The sequence below is a fragment of the Elephas maximus genome, chromosome 19, assembly GCF_024166365.1.
Source record: "Elephas maximus indicus isolate mEleMax1 chromosome 19, mEleMax1 primary haplotype, whole genome shotgun sequence".
NCBI lineage: Eukaryota > Metazoa > Chordata > Mammalia > Proboscidea > Elephantidae > Elephas > Elephas maximus.
Genome location: NC_064837.1, coordinates 27,588,539 through 27,612,165, shown reverse-complemented (window position 1 = coordinate 27,612,165; position 23,627 = coordinate 27,588,539). Strand labels below are relative to the sequence as shown.

At 45.8% G+C, this 23,627-nt stretch overlaps 1 protein-coding gene across 1 annotated transcript; it reads right to left on the bottom strand.

Annotated features, from left to right (window-relative positions):
• Positions 1-10,797: 10,797 nt before the first annotated feature.
• On the bottom strand, positions 10,798-15,822 carry SPACA3 (sperm acrosome associated 3). Its single transcript, XM_049860258.1, has 4 exons — positions 15,594-15,822; positions 14,244-14,402; positions 13,779-13,857; positions 10,798-10,864 (listed from the first exon to the last, which is right to left on the bottom strand). The coding sequence occupies exons 1-4, from the start codon at positions 15,778-15,780 to the stop codon at positions 10,798-10,800; spliced, it is 492 nt and encodes a 163-aa protein (XP_049716215.1). The 5' UTR covers positions 15,781-15,822.
• Between the last annotated feature and the right edge of the window lie 7,805 nt (positions 15,823-23,627).

Here is a 23,627-nt window from a genome sequence, read left to right as displayed (position 1 = left end):
TATTGGCAAAGCTGGGCGTTCGTTTTTAGAAACGGAGTACAGAAGTTGCTGGAAAGGGCCCTGCATTCATTTTCTATGGGTGCTATCATAAATTGTCACAAACTTAGTGGCTTAAAAAAACACAAATTTATTATCTGGCCATTCTGTTGGTTAGAAGCCTGACACGGGTCTCACTGGGCTAAAATCAAAGTGTTGGCAGGGCTGCATTCCTTCTGGAGGCTCTAGGGGAGAATCTGTTTCCTTGCCTTTTCCAGCTTCTAGAGGCCACCCACATTCCTTGGCTCAGGGCCCCCTTCCTACATCTTCAAAGCCAGCAATTGCGGGCAGAGCTCTTACGTCGCATCACTCTGACCTCCCTCCACAGTCACGTCTGCCTCTAACTCTGACTGCTGTTCTGCCTCCCTCTTCTACTTCTAAGGGTCCTTGGGATTAGATTGGGCCCACCCAAAAATCCAGGATAAACTCCCATCTCCCATTAAATTGGCTTAATCTCCCACTAAATTATTAACTTAATCACATCTACAGAATCCCTTTTACCAAGTAAAATAACATATTAGTAGGTTCCAGGAAATAGGATAAGGATATATAGGGCTGCTACGAATCGGAATCAACTTGACGACAGCGGGTTTTTTTTTTATCCTGGTTGTTGTTAGGTGCTGTCGAATCTATTCCGACTCAGAGCAACCCCATGTGACGGAGTAGAACTGCCCCCATAAGGTTTTCTAGGCTATAAACTTCACAGGAGCAGATTGCCAGGTCTTTCTCCCGAGAAGCTGCTGGGTGGGTTTGAACCGCCAAGCTTTTGGTTAACAGCTGAGCGCTTACCCATTGTGCCACCAGGGCTCCTCATTCTGCCTGTCACAGGCCCTTCAGACCCTATAACCTAATGCCATCATATCCCAAATGAGCAGAGCCAGAGTAGAGAAGAGGAACTCACCTAGGGTCACTCAGTGAGTTAGTGACAGTGCCAAAGTTAAATCCCCAGGCTCCCAGGCTCATGATTCTATTTGTAGATCAACTAGGCTGACTCACTTAAAGCAAGAAGTACTGAGACAGATTGTTTTTCCACACTTTGCCAGGCGTGGAATTCCCTCCCCCAAGACAAACTCACTCCTCACTGTATCAGGCTGGAAAACTTCCCGGTGGTGGCTAGACTGTTGGATGCAGAAGGACAGGGCTCTGAAGGGTGTCCCCAGACTGCTGACACCAAGGACAAGAACCAAATGAAGCATCTACTCAGCTAGCTGGGAGTCTGTTCAATGCTCTACCTTGTTTCAGTTTAACGGTTTCATGACTTTTTAAAAAAAAATCTATAGCTTAAGTTGCAATTTGAACTGCTCCGTTGGAACCCTGGCTTCCTTTCCAGAAAAAAAGAAAAATCAATTTGAGATAGAGCAAAGAATATTCTAAAGGGTTTGGATTGCGATGTGTCCCTTCTGATTTGGGGGTTCTGGCTTTGTTCAGCTTGGTCTACACACTTAACATACTTAACCCACTTAAAAAGAGTGTAAATCAATAACGAGCTACTGAATATTAACTGGTTGTTAACAAAAGACCCAGTTGTATGTCTAAATCCTGTTGAGTGGTTTCTGTGTTTTTTCCAAACAAGTAGCTGAGTGCAGTCATTTCCTTAGTGAAAACCTGGAGAGGTGTCATGAACAGAAGAGGCTCAGAGGTATGTCACATTTTCAGGAATGACCTAAATGAAAACATGAAGGCCAGGAGTTTGTGGCGTGATCACAAGTCCAAACCAAACCCAAAAAACCAAACCCATTGCCATCCCACCGATTCTGACTCATGGCAACCCCGTGTGTTACAGAGTGGAACTGCTCCATAGGGTTTTCTTGGCTGCAATCTTTATGGAAGCAGATCGCCAGCCCTTTCTTTCTTGGAGCTGTGGGTTTGGACTGCCAACCTTTCAGTTAGTAGCTAAGAGCAAATCATTTGCACTACCAGGAATTCCCAGTGACCTTAGAGGGTCAGAAAAATGAATGAATGAGTGAATGAATGAATGCACATGACCTCAAAAGCCAAGTCAGTGAGGTTTATTACAGATGAGGCGTGCAAAGGGAATGGGCATTTCTGTGTGTCGCTCTGCCAGGCACCAAGCTGGCCGCTTACTTGCTTTTGCTTTGTTGTTCTTGGCAGAAAGGCTGAAGTTATTTCCCTCTTTCCAGCCTGAAGCTATTTCTGTGAGAGTTTTAACCATGCGCATGCCTGGTGAAAAGTCTGTGGAGCCACAAGCCCTGACAAGGGGAAGACAAGAGTTTGTGAGGGGAGGGTTGATCTCTGGGAAAATGTCCTTGGAGAGCTGGGAGTGAGGAAGCCAGAGACAAGTCCCACCCGCAGGTGTGATCTGAGTGGGTAATGTTTTCCCTCAGGTAAAGCTGGCTCATTGCACCTGAGCCCAGAAGCCCACAGCAGAAACCACACAGCACACACATACTGCACAATGCACACAGCAGAAAGCAGAGTGCACACAGCAGAAGGCACACAGCACACAGCCCACAACACACCACTGCACGGTGCACACAGCAGAGAGCTCATATCACACAGCATACGCCACACTGCACACAGCACACGGCAAACTGCTCGCTGCACGTGGCACACAGCACGTTGCACACTTCACACTGCACACTTCACAAGGAACACATCACACTGCACACAGCAGGAGACACAGCACACAGCCCACAACACACTGCACGGTGCACACAGCAGAAAGCTCATATCAGACAGCATATGCCACACTGTACACAGCACACCGCACACTGCCACAGCGCACTGCAGTCAGTACACTGTACACTGCACATGACACACTGCACACTGCACAGTGAACACTGCACACTGCCACAGCACAAACCACACTGCACACAGCAGAAAGCACACAGCGCACTGCACACAGCACACTGTATACTGCACATAGCACACTGTACACTGCACACAGCACACTGTACATTGCACACAGCACACAACAGAACTCAAGGAGAAACCTGGTCATTTCTCCCTCCACAAGCTCAGAGATTTCTATTTGATTTTGAGAACCAAATGCAGAGCCCGGACTGAGAGCCTCTATGAGGTCCCCACGAATAGCTTCCCTTGTTACAGAGAAGAAAGGGAGCTTGGAGAAGGCAAGGAATTTGCCTCTGGGGGAGGAGGCCTGCAGGCAGCCAGTTAAGACCCCAGGCTGCACAGAGCAAGCTTTCAGGCATAGTCGGGGAGGGGGCAGGGGAACAAAGGAAGGAAATGCACAAACAACGCGGGCTCGCCATTCATTAGACTTGTATTTACTGACGCTAACCAAAGGGTCGGCAGTTCAAATCCGCCAGGCTCTCCTTGGAAACTTCTATGGGGCCGTTCTACTCTGTCCTATAGGGTCACTATGAGTTGGAATCGACTCGACGGCACTGGTTTTATTATGTGTTGGGCGTTCGCCTCAATGAATCGTAGTCAGAGTAGGGAAACGGACAAGGAAACAGACTACAAAAGAGGAATACAAGTTTTCCAGGTGAGGGAGAGTAAGGGAGACACCTAGGCAAAGGACAAGAATCTGGAGAAAGCACAGTTCAGGGATGGCACATACATCGTGGGACCCAACCAAAGAAGGGAAAGGGAAAGTGACCAAAATGACCACCAAGAGGTAGGTAGATGCCAAAAGATGAAGGACCTCACCCCCATGCTGAAGGTAGTGTTGTGGCTAAAATCTTCATGCTCCTTCCCCTCTTTCCCAGCGTCTGTGCAGATGTTCCCCAAGCCAAGGATTTATTTATTTAGCTAATGGCTTTCTCCCTGCTCGTGTGAGATTTGTAGCCCATGGAATCTTTTTGTGCATTCATTTGCTTGTGTATTCCTAAGGCTAATGGGTTGAATATGTTTGGGCCTATGAGGTCCCTGGGGACCATGAAACCGAGCTGGGAACCAACCCAGCCTGAGGACAGGTCAAAAAAGGAGAGTCTCTCACTAATTCAACTTCTCTTTCGATGAAACATATGTGCACTTGCTTTTCAAGAACAAAGCAATAGGTTGGCAAAGGCTGTGGGTAGAGAGTCAAAAGGCTGAATTTCTAACCCATTTCTGCTGTAAACTGGCCACAGGACCTTGGACAGTTCACTTCAGCTCTCTGAACCTCAGTTTCCTTCTATCTAAAAGGGGAGGGGTAGAAATGAACAGATAATTTCTTTGGTTCTTCCCAACTCTAACAGTCTATGGGTCCAAGTTGAAAAGGGATGTCAGGCATCTAAGCAAATATTTAATTTACTGTTCCAAGCCTCCGTTTTCCCATCAGCAAAATGGAGATGAGGATGCCTGGTTTACGGGGATATTATGAGGATTAAATGAGCTAATGTGTATAAGGAGTCCCTGGGTGGTGCAAATGGCTTAACTGAAAGGTTGGTGGTTTGAACCCACCCAGAGGTGCCTCCGAAGACAGGCCTGACAATCTGCTTCTGAAAGGTCACAACCTTGAAAACCCTATGGAGCAGTTCTGCTCTGCACACATGGGGTCACCATGGGTTGGAATCACCTTGATATCAACTAACAACAACAAGGTGTGTAAAACACTTTCTATATTTTCTTTGCTTTTCCTACAGCACATTGATTCTTAATCTTCTTTGGATTACTAATGCCTTTGGAAATAAGATGAAAGCTACGAAGTCTCTCCCCAGAAAAAATGAGCATGGGCGCAGAGATATACACAACTTTAAGGGGTTTACAGACCCCCAAGCCCATCTGTGATCCTCTAGGAAGCCAATGATCCTAGGCAAAGGCCCCCCTGGTCTAGAAAGTGCTAAACTGTCCTCCAAAACAACACTGCAGCATCATGAAGAGCAACCGAGATTTCTTCTAAAGTGACATAATGGCTGTCATTTTTCAATTTGCAGGAGAAAAAAAAAAATAGATAGGATTTGATCAATTTTGAGTTTTTTTGTCCCATAATTTTTTTAAACCTTTGGCACCTGCTGCTGCTTGTCTGCTGGTGCCTTCTCACAGATGGCAAAGTGAATGAAAGAGCAGAAAATGAATATGAAGAGAAGAACTTGGAAATGTGATTTCATAAAATTATGTTATGTATGTGGGGATTCTGAGGGATGGGGCGACCTGCCCACCTAGAAGGCAACTATAGCATCTGCTTTGCAAGCATCCCGCGTGGTCTGATTCTCAAGAACATGACCACAGTACCCACTGCATCTAGGAAATGCGTGTGTGATGTTCTCCAGCTACCACGGATCCCTACGCATCACTGCTGACATCTCGTTAGTTTCTGAGTTGGGCTGCAATGGTGTTTTTTGCTTAAAAAAAAAAAAAAAAAAAAAAAAACCTGATCCCCTGATAATGGCTTTGAGTGATTCTTTGGGAGGTGGATCCAGACGTCTTGCCTCCTTGGTGTTGTTTTCTACTCCATGCCTCTGAAGGAAGTGGCTCGTTTGCCTAACTTACCGCTGTTATGGTCCATTTGTCTTTAGCATAATTCATAGTTTTATGGCTTCTTTTCAAGTACAATTATATTCTAGTAAAATATACCCAATTCAAAATGATTGGTGGGCATCAAAGCATACCCAGCTCAAGCAGCCTTAGAGGAGGAGGGGCCAACAATCAGCAGGAAGAAGGCTTCCTAGCACCAGGCTGGACTCGCTGTCCCAATTCCATCACTCCATGAGTGTGTTCTGTGTGCCCAGTATGTGCCAGGCTCTGTGTTAGGCACTGGGGGTCTTTCGGGGCTCACAGTCTAGCTGGGGAGAGGTGGGAAACAGACATGCACACAAAAATGTCGAACAGTAAGAGCCATAATGAAGGCACAAGAGGCACGAGCACTCATTGCAAAAGAAGCACCAGGGTCTGCCTGCCTGGGTGAGGCAGAGGAAGTTTTGATTCAGACTTGAAAGATGAGGAGAGGGTGCCGGGCAGGCGAGTTTGCAGAGGAAATGCAAGAGCAAAGGCTGAAAGCAGAAGAGAACTTGAAGGATTTGGAGAATGATGGAGAGCTGATGGATAAGATGGGCTCCTTCTCCACTATCTTCTCTTAACTCTCCCTTCCTGCCCTAGGGGTCCAGCCTGCTGAGAGCCCAAGTGCAGGTGCTTGGCCTCCACTCAGCTATGAAGGGTGGGACATGCTGAGGATAAAGTCCAGTCTTTGGAGTCCAACTGTCCCATCCAAATGCCAGCTCCACCAACCACATCACCTTGAGCGAGCTCTAGAACTTCTCTGGGGCTCAGTTTCCTCCTAAGAAATGAGGATGATAATTTCTACCTCCTAGAAATGTTTTGAGGGTATTGAGATAAACTAGGGAAAGCACCTGTGTGATGCCCAACACATGGTAAGCAAGAGATGATAAAGAAGTCTCATCCTACATGGTAACTCCATTGAGAGTGGCCACTATTGAAGTATTCCAAGTCAGTGGGATAGAGGGTTGCGGCCAGTTTACAATAGGCAAAAAGGCAAGAAATGGTGGCATATAGCCAGCCACCCTGTAGAAGATGTCCGGTAGATGCTGTTGTCCTTCCCCTAACAGGTTGCACCCATCTGACTTGCCCAGCTTCCCACAGGCCCCCACTCTAGGTACCCAGAGTATAACAACCATCCCTGCCGAGGATATGGATCACATAGGCTGAGCACAGGGACCTCAGCTGAAGAAGAACACTCAGCAAAGCCTCCCTCAGCTTCCAGGGGCCCTGCCTCCCCTTACCTGTACTCACAGGTGGAAAAAGGGCAGCACCTGAGCAAGCCAATCATCCCCTGGAACATTCACCTTGTTGCTGTTAGTTGTCGTCTAGTCAATCCTGACTCATGACAACCCCACATGTGCTGAGAACTGCTCTATAACGTTTTTAAAACTGCGACCTTTTGGGAGCAGATTGCCAGGACTTTATTTCAAAGTTTTTTTTTCTGGGTAGGTTCAAACTGCCAACCTTTTGGCTAGTAGTCAAGCGTTGAACCATTTGTTCCACCCAGGGGCTCCTCACCCCACCGTTGTTGTTGTTCTTAGCTGCGGTTGAGTCGGTTCTGGCTCATAGCAAAACTATGTACCACAGAACAAAACACTGCCCAGTCCTGCACCATGCTCACAATCATCGTTATGCTTGAGCCCATTGTTGCAGCCACTGTGTCAATCCACCTCATTGAGGGTCTTCCTCTCTCTCGCTGACCCTCTACTTTACCAAGCATGATGTCCTTCTCCAAGGACTGATCCCTCCTGACAACGTGACCAATGTACGTAAGACATCCGTGCTTCTAAGGAGCATTCTGGTTGTACCTCTTCCAAGACAGATTTGTTCGTTCTTTTGGCAGTCTATGGTATATTCAATATTCTTTGCCAACACCACAATTCAATGGCATCAGTTCTTTTTTGGTCTTCCTTACTCATCACCCAGCTTTCGCATGCATGCGATTGAAAATACCACAGCTTGGGCCAGGCGCACCTTAGTCCTCACGGTGACATTTTTGCTTTTCAACACTTTAAAGAGGCCCTTTGCAGCAGATTTGCCCAATGCAATGTGTCTTTTGATTTCTTGACTGCTGCTTCCACAGGTGTTGATTATGGATTCAAGTAAAATGAAATCCTTGATAACTTCAATCTTTCCTCCATTTATCATGATGTTGCTTATTGGTCCAGTTGTGAGGATTTTTGTTTTATGTTGAGGTGCAATCCACACTGAAAGCTGTGGTCTTTGATCATCAGTAAGTGCTTCAAGTCCTTTCCACTTTCAGCAAGCAAGGTTGTGTCATCTGCATAATGCATGTTCTTAATGAGTCTTCCTCCAGTCCCGATGCCCCGTTCCTCTTCATATGGTCCAGCTTCTCGGATTATTTGCTCAGCATGCAGATTGAATAGGTATGGTGAAAGAATACAACCCTGACGCACACCTTTCCTGACTTTAAACCACACAGTAGCCCCTTGTTCTGTCCAAACTACTGCCTTTTGATCTATGTGCAGGTTCCTCATGAGCACAATTCAGTGTTCTGGAATTCCCATTCTTCACAATATTACCCATAATCTGTTATGATCTACATAGTCGAATGCCTTTGCATAGTCAGCAAAACACAGATAAACATCCTCTGGTATTCTCTGCTTTCAGCCAGGATCCATCTGACATTAGCAATAATATCCCTGGTTCCATGTCCTCTTCTAAACCTGGCTTGAATTTCTGTCAGTTCCCAGTTGATATACTGCTGCAGCCACTTTTGAATGATCTTCAGCAAAATTTTGCTTGCAAGTGATATTAATGATATTGTTCAATAATTTCCACATTCAGTTGGATCACCTTTCTTGGGAATAGGCATAAATATGGATCGCTTCCAGTCGGTTGGTCAGGTAGCTGCCTTCCATATTTCTTGGCATAGACGAATGAGCACCTCCAGCACTGCACCTGTTTGTTGAAACATCTCAGTTGATATTCTGTCAATTCCTGGAGCTTGTTTTTTGCCATTGCCGTCAGCACAGCTTGGACTTCTTCCTTCAGTACCATCGGTTCCTGTTGATATGGTACCTCTCGAAATGGTTGAAAGTCGACCAATTCCTTTTGGTATAATGATTCTGTGTTCCTTCCATCTTCTTTTAATGCTTCCTGCATCATTTAATATTTTCCCCATAGAATCCTTCACTATTGCAACTGGAGGCTTGAATTTTTTCTTCAGTTTTTTCGGCTCAAGAAATGCTGAGTGTGTCCTTCCCTTTAGGTTTTCTACTTCCAGCTCTTTGCACATGTCATTATAATACTTCATTTTATCTTCTTGAGCTGTCCTTTGAAATCTTCTGTTCAGTTCTTTTACTTCATACCCTACCCTTAGTACAAAGGAAATAGAAAAGCCCATTTCAGATTAATCTTCTGGAAACTGGTCAAAGAATGTAGTGACTTGCCAAAAGTGATTAAAAAAAAAAAATTCAGTTCATTTTCCCCATTTACACAGAAATTTCTTCCCCTTTATTTCATTTACACAGAAATCTCTTCCCCTTTATCCCAGCTACTCTTCTCCTTCCACTCCTTCTTCACACATCCTCCCCTCTCTCCTTCCTTCCCAGAGGGTACTGCATCATAGTTATTGTTCTGGAATCTGAATTAGATAATGCATGGCACATGGAAGGCACACAATGTTTGCCTATTATTATTAATTTGTTAATTTAAATTAATTATTAAAAAGATACCATGGTCTCCCTACCTATGATTTAATAAGAACGAATCCATCAAGCACTGACCATCCACTCCAGAAGGGAGCTGGTTCTTCAACACTATCTACTTGTAGAAGGGCCAGCCCTCAAGCTGATCATCACCTTGACTTAGAGCCAAGAGTTGCACTGAGATGCAGAACCAAAAGTCAGGGTGGGGCACAAGGCAGGGCCAAATGAGCAATGTAAGGAAACTGGCCTGCAGGAATGAATTACCCAACAAGCAAGGTATGCGCGGGCTTACTGTGTGTGCTTACTAATCTGTAAGTGCACTGTGCACTACAGATTAGTAAGGAAACACAAGTAAGCCCATGCTTACCTTGCTTACTGGTTAGTCTGGCCCTGTTGGCCTGCTTCCCCATTTACAGGCGATTGGCCACCCTCCTGGTGCTTGCTAACACAGTGGCATTCAGAGATGGCGGATCTTGGGGGTAGTCAACATCATAGTCCCCACTTCTCCTTAGAAGCCACCAGCCATGCCTCAATCAACAGTTCAGCACTTGCAGGGCTCCCTGAAGTCTTCCCAGAAGAAACTCCAATCTGAACTCAGGGCTCTGCCCTCTCACACATCTCTGTGTCACCTCAGCTTCTGTTCCTGCCACCACATTCATTGTGATCCTGAGACTCTGCCCACCTTCCTTCTTCAGACCCGGTCGAACCAGGAGAGCTGAAAGATGGAGTTCCAGGTTAATGGGGAAGAGCACCATCTTCTTCTGATCTTCCCGTGTATTGGGGAAGGCAGGGAACTGCAACCAGCTGTATTGTTTGTTGTCTGACAGCCACCCCTATCTCCCACCCCATCTTCCAGCCTCAGCAGCACCAGGGCAGGGGTGGCTTCCTTACCCAGGATGGGGCAGCCATCACTATCAACTGTACTTGCATCTCCCTCTGCTAGAGGGCACTGGAGAGCTTGGTGAAAGAGCTCGTGGTGGCAATCTTTAGTCACGGTGCACCACCACATGGTAGCAACAGATCGTGTTAGTAGTCACCAGCTGGAGAGCCAAGGCATCATCACCACCTCCTGATGGAAGACACCAACACTCCTGCATCCCGAGGCCTCAGAAAATAAGTGTTCCAAAGACCCAAATCAGCAGTACAAGACTTCGGGCCCAAGTAGAATTGCCATATAAAATACAGAACACCGACTTAAATTTGAATTTTAGATACACAACAAATCAAATTTTAGTATAGGTCTCATGCAATATTTGGGACATACTTATACTAAAATTTATTTGTTGTGTATATGCAGTTCAAACTCAACTGGAGCATCCTGATTTTTGTTGTTTGCTTTTTGTTTATATGTTTTTCTAAATCTGGCAATGCTAGACCTAGGTAAAGGGTCTAAGAAACTCTTCCAGGTGTGAACAAGGGAGGCACTGACCCCCAGGCCACCACGGTTTGAGGCAAGCCTTCCATGATGGGCTTTTTGGAGTCCAGTTGAAGCCCAGCCCAGGTAGACAGGTGAGGGAATACTAGGCTGCTCTGCTTCCAACACTCCACTTTGAAACCCAGTGAACGCTGAGAACCACATTTATGTTAAACTACATTTTATTAGCTGGCTTTTCTCCTCAAGTCTAGGTCAGGATCCAAACCACATCTCCAGCCTGCTGTGTTTGGTCTGGTCCTTCTGGAGAGGTTCCTACAAGTCACAGCCATCCACCCAGTCGCTGAGGTCTTTGCCTTGGCAGTGATGCCTCCAGGTCTCCCTGCAGATGGAGAAGGGGGAGGGAATAGGGCACACTCGCTGCAGCTTCCAGTCACTGCCCAGAGAGGAGCAGGAAGGGAATGGGGGCTCTAAAGTGAGGTGAGGAAAGAAGCTAGCAAAGGGAAGAGGAATGAGTAAATCAGATTAATTAACAAGGAATCACCTGGAAGAAGTAAAGAAAATGGAAGAGAATGCCTAAGAGAGTCATTTTTCTAGCCTCTATTTCACCAATGGAAACAAAGTGTAATCTGTTCAAGTTCACCGCTGCCAAGACCTAGAACACCAGAGTCTGGAGCCCGGTTCAATGGTTTTTTCCAACTCATTGCTGCTTCTGGAAATAATGATGCCACTTTGCATGTGTGCAGACCTTTACAGTTTACATATAGCACTCTCTCACCTATCATCCATTTAACACCCTCCCCCAGATAGACTGGGCAAATTTTATGCTATTTTCCAAATGAAAAGCTGAGGCTAAGAAGCAAAATTACTTGCCCAAGATCCACAGCTAGCAAATCGTGCCCACATCCAATTCTCCTTGGCCACCAATCTGAGTCTTTCAATTGTTGGTAACTTTTTCGCTCACGGGCTCATTCAGGACAGGTACTGTTCTAGTTTCATAACCGACATCTTTGAGGGAGATAAGCAAGGTCGTGGAATCCTAGGGTCCCAAGTTCTCAGAGGTCCCAAGCTCTGAAAACTGGTGTCTTCTATGATGTTAGTGTCAAAGAACCCAAATTCCCCTAAGGGATCTCTATAGATCGATTCTCCAAGAGCGGTCAATTGGCTTGTTTGTCTCTTCCACTAGACTGTGAGGTCCTTGAGGGCAAAGTCTTGGGTCTCTGCCATCTCTGCAACCAAGCGCTGAGCCTGGCACAGAGTATATTCTCAATTCATGTGTATGGAATGAACAAACAGCCCCTTTCACCTTCTGGAACCACTTCCTATTTTCAGCCTTAGCTACCCTCAGGGGTGATACATGCCACAGATTTACTCTCAATGTACAAAAGAGAGTTGTTGTTTGACTCAACTCAAAAGAGCCTATTTCTCCCATCCCAAGGTGGTACCCCCAAGTCCTCAAGCCCTTGGGTTAGTGCCTGAGCCTGCATTCATCCTTCTTGAGTTTATAGGCATGCATGATGCCCCGCTGAGCCTGCCTCATTCCAGACTCAGTTCCTAGGGTTTCAACTGCTTTCAAACCAACACATCTCCAAAGCTGCAGCCATTTCAAGGGCCCATTTGTGGGCCCTAGATTCATAGGGTCTATCTGTGGACCTTCTCTAGATTCATAGGGTCCATCTGTGGCCCTTCTTTACATTTATAGTCAAAGTCCATCTGTGGCGCTTCTCAACATTCATAGTCAGGGTCCATTGTTGACCTTCTCTACCTTCATAGAGTTCATCTGGGACCTTCTCTAGATTCGTAGGGTTCCTCTGTGTGCATTCTCTACATTCACAGTCAGGGTCCATCTGTGGACCTTCTCTACACTCATAGTCGTTTTCACCTGCCCCCTTTCCCTCCCTGGCTCCATCTTACCTGTCCTGATCCCTTCTTCACAGTCCTCATGCCCAGCCCCTCTCCTGTCCATCACCACTGCAGCTGCCACAGTCCAGACCCTATATTTCTCACCTAGATTCCTGCAAAGGCTTCCACCTGCCTTAGTCTTTCCCTGTCCTTCTACTCTTGGGTTGACATTCAATGCCTTCTAACTGCCTCCCCAGCTTTATCACCTGCTACCTCCATTTATGGTCCTGGTGCATCAGCCACCTAGAGTATTTTACCTTCCCCAGATTCTACCTTCCTGCTGGTCCCTCATCCAGAAATTTGAGTAAAAGAAAGGCTGGAGACACTAAGTAGTGAAACTCTCCTCCAAAGAGACTAGGCAACCACCTCAGGCGCACCACTGTGAACCAGTGTTCTATTTCAACTCTCCACCTGATGCTCATCTGTAACATGGGGTAATCGCAACTCCCTTATCTGTGAGGATGGTTTCAAAAGCCATCTTGTGGTGAAAAAAAAAAGACCAGGCTTACTGATCTGACAGAGATGGAGGATTCGCTGAGGCTATGGCCCCTAGACACCCTGCTAACTCAGAACTGAAGCTACTCCCAAACCCACTTTTCAGACAAAGATTAGACAGGCCTATAAAACAAACAAGAACACAAACGAGGAACATGCTTCCTAGTTCAATCAGATATATGGGACCAGATAGACAACTCCTGCCCAAAAGCAAGACAAGAAGGCAGAAAGGGACAGGAAAACTGGACAAAGGGACATGGAGAAGCTGGGATGGAAACGTGGAGCGTGCTGTCACATTGCAGGGATTGCAGCCAGTGCACAAACAATTTGTGCATAAGTTTTTGAGTGAGAAACTAACTTGTGCTGTAAACTTCCACCTAAAGCACATTAAAATTATATTAAAAAAAATAAGCCTTCTTGTGTGAAAAAGGTGGGAAACAAGAAGGCTGAAATAGTGAGCTCTGGAGCCCCCACCCACACTTAAAGCAGAGCAGCTTTCCTCTGATCTGTTGTACATTTTGAACTTTTACACAAGATCTATTATGGCCAACGATTCCACCACTCAAAAAAAAAAAAGTGTACAAGCCCTGGTCTAGAGGACCATTAGGTAGGCATCATGACACAGGCGAATCTTGGAAGAACCAGACTCTTGATCTCCCAGGCTGGGCTTTAACACTTACAGCTATGTGACCTCCACTGAACTGCTCATCCTCCCTGAAACTCAGCGTGTCATCTGTGAATACTTTCATGGTATAATACGTATACCAAGAGTTGTGGTGAGGATTAGTTGTGGCATGGTCCCAGGCACAAAATGGGTACTTGGAAAAGGTTAGCTCCCTCATGTTGTCCGCCAGTCCTAAACACACCACTTCAGAAGGTGTCCAGCTCAAGTGACTTACCAGGTGGCCAGACCACGGGGCCCTTGGGCTATCTTCATTGCACAGATAACTGTCTCCCTGAGGTTAGGCTTCAACAAGTCTATGGTAGGAGGAAGAGAAACACAACAAAGGAGCAGAGAGCGGAGCTGGGCATCCAGGGTCAAGCTCACTTGCTTGCTTGCTCATACTTCCTCAGTCTTGCATACACACACACACACACATCCTACCATCCTTTTCTATCCTAAGCCCAGTTCTACCTCTTGACTACTCTGGAAGCACAGGCATCACTCTCCTCTATCGAAGCAATCCTCCCTCCATTCCTATACCTCTGAGGACAGCCTCCCATCTGGAACCCCCAAATCAGATTCATCATCATCACTTGCCCTATCCCCCTCTCCTTGGTAGGCCCAGCAAGTTGTAAGGGAAAGAGCAAAGGCTGGTGCATTGCCCCTACTCCAGCCAGCCCTGGGCGCAAGCCCTGCTTACCAGTACAGTACATCCGGCACAGGTTGGGGGCCTTCGAATCGAAGTTGTTGCACCACTTCCGGCTGCTGATCTGGAAGATGCCATTGTTGGTGCTTCCATCTGCCTCATGGTCCACAGCAGCTGTGTTAAAGCCACTTGTGAAGTAAGCAAGGCAGATCCCTGAGTAGGGCAGAGACAGGTCGGTGGGTCAGACAGTACAGGGGAGAGAGGTAGCCAGGCCCCAGGAGGGCCACCCCAGACCAGAGGGCTCACAGGGCAGGCCCCACACATTCTCCCTACTGAGCCTCTCCTCCTGCCTCAAGGTGGTCAGGGCAGCCTCCTTCCTACCTGTTCTGCAGATGAAGCAATTGAGCACCAGATGGGGAAAGTGACTTACCTAAGGCCATATATAGCCACCAAAGCAGGAGTCAGGGCTGGACCTCAGGCCAGCAATCTCCCCACTGTCTCATTGTTCAGCACACAGTAGGGCCAATAAATGTTTGTTGAATGGAATGAGCAAGAGCTAAATCTTTAAATGTGAGACTAGGAAGACACAGGTGTGATCTCTCTCTATAGGGGGCTGGGACTAGAGAAAAATTGAGCCAAAAAGTGGTTATACTTCATAGCTGGCTTTCTAAAATTGCTAAGCGCTTGCAGAGTTTGGTATTACTGGTTTGCTCATTTTGTCTTTTTCTAAATTTCAGTTGTCTTTGTTGTTGTTAGCTGCTGTCCAGTCATCCCCTGACTCACGGTGACCCCGTGCACAGCAGAATGAAATGCTGCCTGGTTCTGCACAGTGGAATCAGACTCTTGTGATCCATAGGGTTACAATGGCTGATTTTCAGATGTAGATCACCAGGCCTTTCTTCCTAGTCTGTCTTAGTCTGGAAGCTCCACTGAAACATGTTCAGCATCATAGCAACATGCAATCCTCCACTGACAGACAGGTGGTGGCTACACTTGAAGTGCATTGGCTGGGAATTGAACCCGGCAGAATTGGAAGGCAAGACTGTTACCACTGAACCACCAATTTCAGTAAAAACCCATTGCCATGGGGTTGATTCCAATTCATAGCAACCCTATAATGTCTAAATAGGTTCTTGTGGCCATTATTAAGCTTAGCATACTATACTGTGCTGCTCCTTTGGCTCCTGACTTTACCAGCAGGGAAAATGAAGGGGCAATTCCAACGTGGCTGTCTCTTGCCTGCCCACTATGGGTTTAACTCGGTTCTGGGTGTTCTCCTCCTGTCATCTCCTATAACACTCATTTTATAGGTGAGAACACAGAGACTCAGAAAGCTCCCCACGGAAGGAGGGAGGGAGGGAATGGTAATGGGGGGATAGGGCCAGCAGTGGGAGGGGTTCTTACAGTCAGCCAGGCTGTATCCACGGTATCCATCCAGACCGAATTCCTGTAGCAATCGGGCCAGCTCACAGCGGCTGTAGACTTTGGCCTCACTGGTGACCAGCAAGCAACTGAGCAGAGAGACGAAGGCGAGCATCATGCTCCCATTCGGGCACAGCCACCTTCTGGGAGCCCAGTTCCTGGCTTTCATGCTGGTGTCAGAAGCAGAGCCCCCACCACGCTGGCTTAGAGCTGTGCTTGGAGGTGGCAGGTGGCTCACCAGCCCTGCTCGACCAGTCACAAATGCCTACTCCTCAGAAGAAGAGAGACAGGGCCCAAATGCACCCCTGAGAAAGGAAGAGAAGGGATGGGTAGAAGACAATGTTCTAACAATGCAAATCAGCTCCCTTGCAGCCCTGGTGAAGCATTGGACATGCCCCCAAGACCCTGAAGAGGGTTCCCCAAAATCAGTCCTCTCTCTCTTCCAATACTACCATAACACATCGCTGCCCAACACCTGAGGGAAAATGAGGAAGAGAATAAACAGATATTGAGCTCTATGTTGCATGCCAGGCATTACGTAATCCTGAGGCCCAAGATTTCCTAAAGTTTGTACTGAGACTAAAGTTTATGTGACTCCATACCTCACTGGGGTATGGCCATGGACAGATGTTTCCAGAGGGGATGGGCCAAGCATTGTCATCAGCGTAAATCAACCCCTACGCCCAATTGCTGAGGGACCTCCGTTCTAGCACCGAACCTCCATCTCCTAGCCTTCATTGAAACGAGGTCTGCCCCCCACCAAGAACACCACTTCCCTATGGCCTTCTCAAGTGGAGGTTGCTGTTTCTCCACACATAAAATGACTCTATGATATCTTCCCTTGAGCTGCAGACCTCATATACAACTGTCTCTTGGACGTCTCCACTTGGGTATTCCATAGGCACCTCAAACCAAGCCCATCTAAAACAGAACTAATCTTCCTGCCAAAACCTACTCTTCCTTATGTCTTCTGCTTATGGGTCTAAGGCATTTTAGTTCACTCATTTATCCAAACTAGAAATATGGATGTCATTCTTTACTACTTCTTCTCCATTACTCTAGCCCTCACCCATCGCCAACAAATCAACCCCAAAATTCTGTTGATTCTACCTTCCTTCCAGGAGCACTGCCTTTCTCTTAATTCAGACCACCATCATGGCTTGCCTGGTGGTCTTCTAGTTTCTAGTCATGACCCCCTTCCAAAATATTCTATGCACATTCACCAGAATGAATTGTTTAAGTGAAAAAAAGCCTGGCCAAGTGGCACACTTCAATGACTCTCCATCATCACAGCCCCTCAGCAGGGTTGACAAAATCCTCCATGACCCAACCCTGATGACCACTCCCTCATTTATACTTTGTCCCAACAATGCCACATTGTTCGCTCATGATGGCCTTGATGTCTAGAACATCAGCCTCTTTTACGTGGTTAACTCTTACTCACACTTGAAAGGTCACCTCAGGGGGGAATTCCCCAGCAAGACTCTTTTGACAGGAAACCACCCCCCAACACTCCCATAGCACCCTATATTTCTACCTTCCATCCATCACACTTGATTATAACATATGTTAGTCTTCCCACAACAAGGTGAACATGAAAAGAACAGTGGTCACAACAGAGGGTCCCAGGCAGATAGGGAGAAAAAAGTAGAACAAAAAAGACCGGACTTACTGGTCTGACAGAGACTGGAGGAGTCTCTGAGACTATGGCCCTAAGAAACCCTTCTGACTTGGAACTGAAGCCATTCCTGGAAACCACCTTTCAGCCAAACTATAGACAGGCCCATTGTCTTAGGCTGGCTTCTCTAGAGAAGCAAAACCAGTAACGCATATAAATATATGTAGAGAAAGATTTATATCAAGAAAACAGATCACTCAATTGTAGAGGCTAGAACATCCCAAGTCCATGGATCAGAATAGAGGCTTCTCCCTATTCATGTAGCTACAGGGGCTGGTGAACCCAAGATCAGCAGATCAGAGAGCAGGGCTCTTGCTCATAGGCTGTGAAGATTGATTAATCCCAAGATTGGCAGGCAAGCTGATAGCTCAGGTCCCAAGAGACAGAGTTCAGATGAACAGGAGGCAGCCACACGATCCAGAGCTATCAAAAAGCCAGAAGGTCCGCTTATATTTGGTTGCAGGCCACACCCCCAAGGAAACTCCCTTTCAACTGATTGGCTACTCACAGCAGATCCCATCATGGAAGTGATCACATATAAACACTGTGAATCATGCCCCAGCCAAGTTGACACACAGTCTTAGCCATGACAGTCCATCCGTTGTCAACTTGGCACATGTACACATCTCCTTAAACCTTACATAATCTCTGAATAAAGACAATTATAAAGTCATACTTGCATCTAACATGATAGAACTAACACATGTACAACTGAAAACACACTAGCCCCGTTTGCATCTTATATTTTATAAGTGAAGAAAACAAAAATATTTGATGCACACATAAAAAAAACAGAGCACAAATACTCATAACAATTACAGTCCTCAGTTCTGTGACTGGTCATGTGTCCGCAACTGGTATTTAGAACTACCTTCTTCCACCACCCATTCCATATTCCCTTTGCCCTCAGCAAGCACCTCAGCTGGTCGGTATTTTGCCTGGTGGGATGACCCAAATCTTCATTCCTAAAGGGTCTGAGTCATTAGCAGTCATGTTGGAATTGAGTTGCTGTAGTTTTCCATTGACTTTAATCACAGGGCGTGGTAGTACTAAGAGACACCCTAAGGGATCTCTTGCATTCCAGACATACTCTTCTTTACCTCAATTATGTAATACCAATCTGATTTCTTCTTGGTAATCAGGATCAATCGCAGCAGCCAGTATGGTAACTCCCTTCTTTCCTGTTGATCCAGAGCCATAAGGAGCCCAAAGTGGCCAGGTAGCATTCTTAGCTTCCAGTTCAATGGAATCAGTTATGTTTTTCCAGATGAGAGCATTCTTCCCTTTGGAAATAAGACCTCTAGACCCACAGGCATAAGGCCATGGGGACAGGAAGCAAAAATCTTGCTAGTGAGTCACTAGGGATATTAGTAAATGGTGCCACTCTCATTTCCACCCCTTGATTCCTGGATCCATGAATTCTAGCTATGGGAGAAACAGCACCATATGTTGGATGCTGGTTTAGAGCAAATACAGCCTCCTGGAGAACATTGCCCCAACCCTGCAAGGTATTACCACCTAGCTGGTACCATAATCGTGTCTTTAGAAGGCCATTCCATTATTCTATCAAGCCAGCTGCTTCAGGATGATTAAGAACATGGTAAGACCAATGAATTCCATGAGCATGGACCCATCGCTGCTCTTCCTTTGCTGTGAAGTGAGTCCCTTATCTGAGGAAATACTGTGTGGGATATCTTGACAGTGGATAAGGCATTCTGCAAGTCTATGGATGGTAGTTTTGGCACAAGAATTGCATGCACGGAAGGCAAATCCATACCCAGAGTAAGTGTCTATTCCAGTAAGGACAAAACACTGCTGCCCTTTCCATGATGGAAGTGGTCCAGTGTAATCAACTTGCCACTAGGTTGCTGGCTGATCACCTCAGGGGATGGTGTCATATTGGGAATGCAGTGTTGGTCTCTGCTGCTGGCAGATTGGGCACTCAGCCGTGGCTGTAGCTAAGTCAGCCTTGGTGAGTGGAAATCCATGTTGCTGGGCCCATGCGTAAACTCCACCCCTGTCACCGTGGCCACTTTGTTAATGAGCCCATTGAGCAATGGCGGGAGTAGCTGGTGAAAGAGGATGAGTGATTTCCACAGAATGGATCATCTTATCCACTTGATTGTTAAAATCATCCTCTGCTGAGGTCACCCTTTGGTGAGCATTCACGTGAGACACAAATATCTTCACCTCTTTGACCCATTCAGAGTGGTCTATCCCCATAACTCTTCCCCATAAATCCTTGTCTCCAATTTTCCAATCATGTTCCTTCCTTGTGCCTGACCATCCAGCCAAGCCATTGGCAACAGCCCATGAATCAGTATAAAATCTCACATCTGGCCATTTCTCCTTCCAAGCAAAGTGAACAACCAGATGCACTACTCAAAGTTCTGCCCATTGAAAGGATTTCCCTCCACCACTGTACTTCAGGAAGGTCCCAGAAAGGGGCTGTAGTGCTGCCGCTGTCCACTTCCAAGTGGTGCCTGCATATTGCACAGAACCATCTGTAAACCAGACACGAGTTTTCTCTTCTTCCGTTAACTGATCACACGGAACTGCCCATGAGGCCATAGGTGCAGACTGGGAGATGGAAGGTAATGTGACAGGAGTGGAGGTCATGGGCATTTGGGCCACTTCCTCATGCAACTCAATGGTGCCTTCAGGCCCTGCTCAGGCCCGATCTATATACCACTTCCATTTAATGATGTGCTGTGCACATCCAACTTTATTACTCTGTGGGTCAGACAACGCCCAGTTCGTGATGCGCAGCTCAGGCCACAAGGTGAGTTGGTGTTAAATAGTTAAGCATTCAATTTACACTAAGGCCCAGTAACAAGCCAAAAGCTGTTTCTCAAAAGGGGAGTAGTTATCTGCAGAGGATGGCTGTGCTTTGCTCAAAAATCCTAAGGCTCTGCTCTGTGATTCACCAGTAGGGGTCTGCCAAAGATTCTAAACAGCATTTCTATCTGCCACTGACACTTCAAGCACCATTGCATCAGCTGGATCATGTGGCCAAGTGGCAGAGCCACTCACACAGCAGCCAGAACATGTTGCAGAGCCTTCTCTTGTTCTGGGCTCCACTCAAAACTAGCAGCTTTTTGAGTCACTTGATAAATAGGCCAGAGTAGCACACCCAAATGAGGAATATGTTGCCTCCAAAATCCAAAGAGGCCCACTGGGCATTGTGCCTCCTTTTTAGTTGTGAGAGCAGCCAGATGCAATAACTTATCCTTCACTTTAGAAGGAATAGCTCAACACCACTGGACCCCTAGAAATTTCACTGAGTTGGAAGGTGTCTGAACTTTTGTGGGTTTAATTTTCCACCCTCTAGCACACAAATGTTTTACCACTGAGTCAAGAGTTATTGACATTTCTTCCTTAAAAGATCCAAATCAGCAAATGTCATCAATGTGTAATAGACCAGTGTGACATCTTGTGGAAGGAAAAGGTGATCAAGGTCCCTGCAGACTAAATTATGACGTAGGGCTGGAGAGTTGATGTAGTTCTGAGGTAGACAAGTCACGGTGTACTGCTGTCCTTGCCAGCTGAAGGCAAACTGCTTCTGATGGTCCCTTGAAACAGGTATGGAAAAAAGGCATTAGCCAGATCAATAGCTGCATACTAAGTAACAGCAGATGTATTAATTTGCTCTAGGAATGAAACTACATCTGGAACAGCAGCTGCACTTGGAGTCACCACCTGATTAAGTTTTCGATAAGATCCATCTGTTTTTTTTGTCATTTTCCAAGATCCATGTGTTTTTTGCACAAGCCAAATAGGCAAGTTGAATGGTGATGTGGTGGGAATCACCACCCTTGCATCCTTCAAGTCCTTGATAGTGGCAGTAATCTTTGCAATCCCTCCAGGAATGTGGTATTGCTTTTGGTTTACTATATTTCTAGGTAGGGACAGTTCTAATGGCTTCCACTTGGCTTTTCCTACAATAATAGCCCTTACTTTAGTTGTTAGGGAGCCAATATGGGGGTTCTGCCAATTGCTGAGTATATCTATTCCAATTAAGCATTCTGGAAATGGGGAAATCACTACAGGATGGGTTCAGGGACCCACTGGACCTACTATGAGATGGATGCGAGCCAAGACTCCATTAATAGCCTGACTTCCATGTGCCCCCACTCCGACTGGTGGTTAACAGGGATGTTTTGGGTCTCCTGGAATTAGTGTCAGTGCAGAGCCAGTATCCAGTAATCCCCAAAAAGCCTGATAATTTCCTTTTCCAGTCACTCTCATAAAAGGCTCTAGATTCCTTTGGGGAAGGCTGGGAGAAAGATTAACAGTAAAAATTTTTGACAGTGTATTGGAGTCCTTCCTCAAGGGGACCTGGCCTCTGCTTCATTCAAGGGGTTGTGGGTCTTTAAACTCCCTCAAATCTGGGAATTGATTAAGGGGCAGTGATTATTCTGGTGATTTGAGTTAAACTGTTGTTCACCTGAACTAGAATTCATCTGTTTGTACATATCAAGAAAATATTTGTACAAACAGATGAATTCTAGTCAAGTGAACAGGAGTCTAACTCAAATTGCCAGAATAGTCACTGTGCCTCAATCAATTACCAGATTTGAGCGAGTTTAAAGATCTACAACCCCTTGAATGAAGGGGAGGCCAGGTACCCTTGAGGAAGGACACCAATTTTTCTGTTTGTACAGATCAATGAAGTATTTCCCCCAAGTGTCTGTCAGTTTGCCATCCTTTGGGTGTTTGCATGTTGCTGTGATCCTGGAAGCTACGCCACCAGTATTCAAATACCAGCAGGGTCACCCATGGCAGACAGCTTTCAGCTGAGCTTCACTAAGACGGACTAGGAAGAAGGACCTGACAGCCTACTTCTGAAAAGAATTAGCCAGCAAAAACCTTATGAATAGCAGCAGAACATTGCCTGACATGGTGCCGGAAGACTAGCACCTCAGGTTGGAAAGGAACTCAAAATACAACTAGGGAAGAGCTGTCTCTTCAAAGTAGAGTCAACTTTAATGAAGTGGATAGATTCAAGCTTTCGGGATCTTCATTTGCTGATGTGGCATGACTCAAAATGAGAAGAAACTGCAGCAAACACCCATTAATAACTGAAACCTGGAATGTACGAAGTATGAATCTAGGAAAATTGGAAATCATCAAAAATGAAATGGAACACATAAACATAGATATCCTAGGCATTAGTTAGCTGAAATGGACTGGTATTGGTCATTTTGAATCAGACAATCATATGGCCTACTATGCTAGGAAAGACAACTTTAAGAGGAATGGTGTTGCATTCATCGTCAAAAAGAACATTTCAAGATCTATCCTGAAGTACAATGCTGTTAGTGATAAGATAATATTCATACCCCTACAATGAAGATCAGTTAATATGACCATTTATTTACATACCAAACACTAAGGCCAAACATGAACAAACTGAAGATTTTTCCCAACTTCTGCAGTTCAAAATTGATCAAACATGCAATCAAGATGCATTGATAATTACTGGTGATTGGAATGCAAAAGTTGGAATCAAAGAAGAAGGATCAGTAGTTGGGAAATATGGCTTTGGTGATAGAAACGATCCCGGAGATCACATGATTGAATTTTGAAAAACCAATGACTTCTTCATTGCAAATATCTTTTTTCAACAACATAAACAGCAACTATACACATGGACCTCGCCAGATGGAATATACAAGATCCAAATCGACTGTGTCTGTGGAAAGAGACAATGGAAAAGCTCAATATCCTCAGTCAGAACAAGGCCGGGGCCAACTGTGGATCAGACCATCAATCACCCATACGAAAATTCAAGTTGAAACTGAAGAAAATTAGAACAAGTCCACAAGAGCCAAAGTATGACCTTGAGTACACCCCACCTGAATTTAGAGACCATCTCAAGAGTAGATTTGATGCGTTGAACACTAATGACCAAAGACCAGACAAGTTGTGGAAGGACATCATACATGAAGAAAGCAAGACAGGAGAGAAAGAAAAGACCTAAATGGATGTCAGAAGAGACTCTGAAACTTGCTCTTGAATGTTGAATAGCTAAAGCAAAAGAGCTGAACAGAAAATTTCAAAGGGGAGCCTGAGAAGACAAAATAAATTATTATGATGACATGTGCAAAGACCTGGAAATAGAAAACCAAAACAGAAGAACATGCACCCTCAGCATGTCTCAAGCTGAAAGAACTGCAGAAAAAATTCAAGCCTCGGGTTGCAATACTGAAGGATTCTACAGGCACAATATTGAATGATCCAGGAAGCATCAAAAGAAGATGGAAGGCATACAAAGAGTCACTATACCAAAAAGAATTGGTAGATGTCCAACCATTTCTGGAGATAACATATGATCA

What these genes read in the sequence shown, in the direction of transcription:
- SPACA3 (XM_049860258.1), bottom strand. Translation starts at nt 15,780, where the DNA reads ATGAAAGCCAGGAACTGGGCTCCCAGAAGGTGGCTGTGCCCGAATGGG. An exon ending in GTGCCGGATGTACTGTACTG is followed by an intron (nt 13,858 to 14,243) that starts GTAAGCAGGGCT and finishes CTCCTACCATAG; the next exon opens with ACTTGTTGAAGCCTAACCTC. An exon ending in CCCCGTGGTCTGGCCACCTG is followed by an intron (nt 10,865 to 13,778) that starts GTAAGTCACTTG and finishes CTCCATCTGCAG; the next exon opens with GGAGACCTGGAGGCATCACT.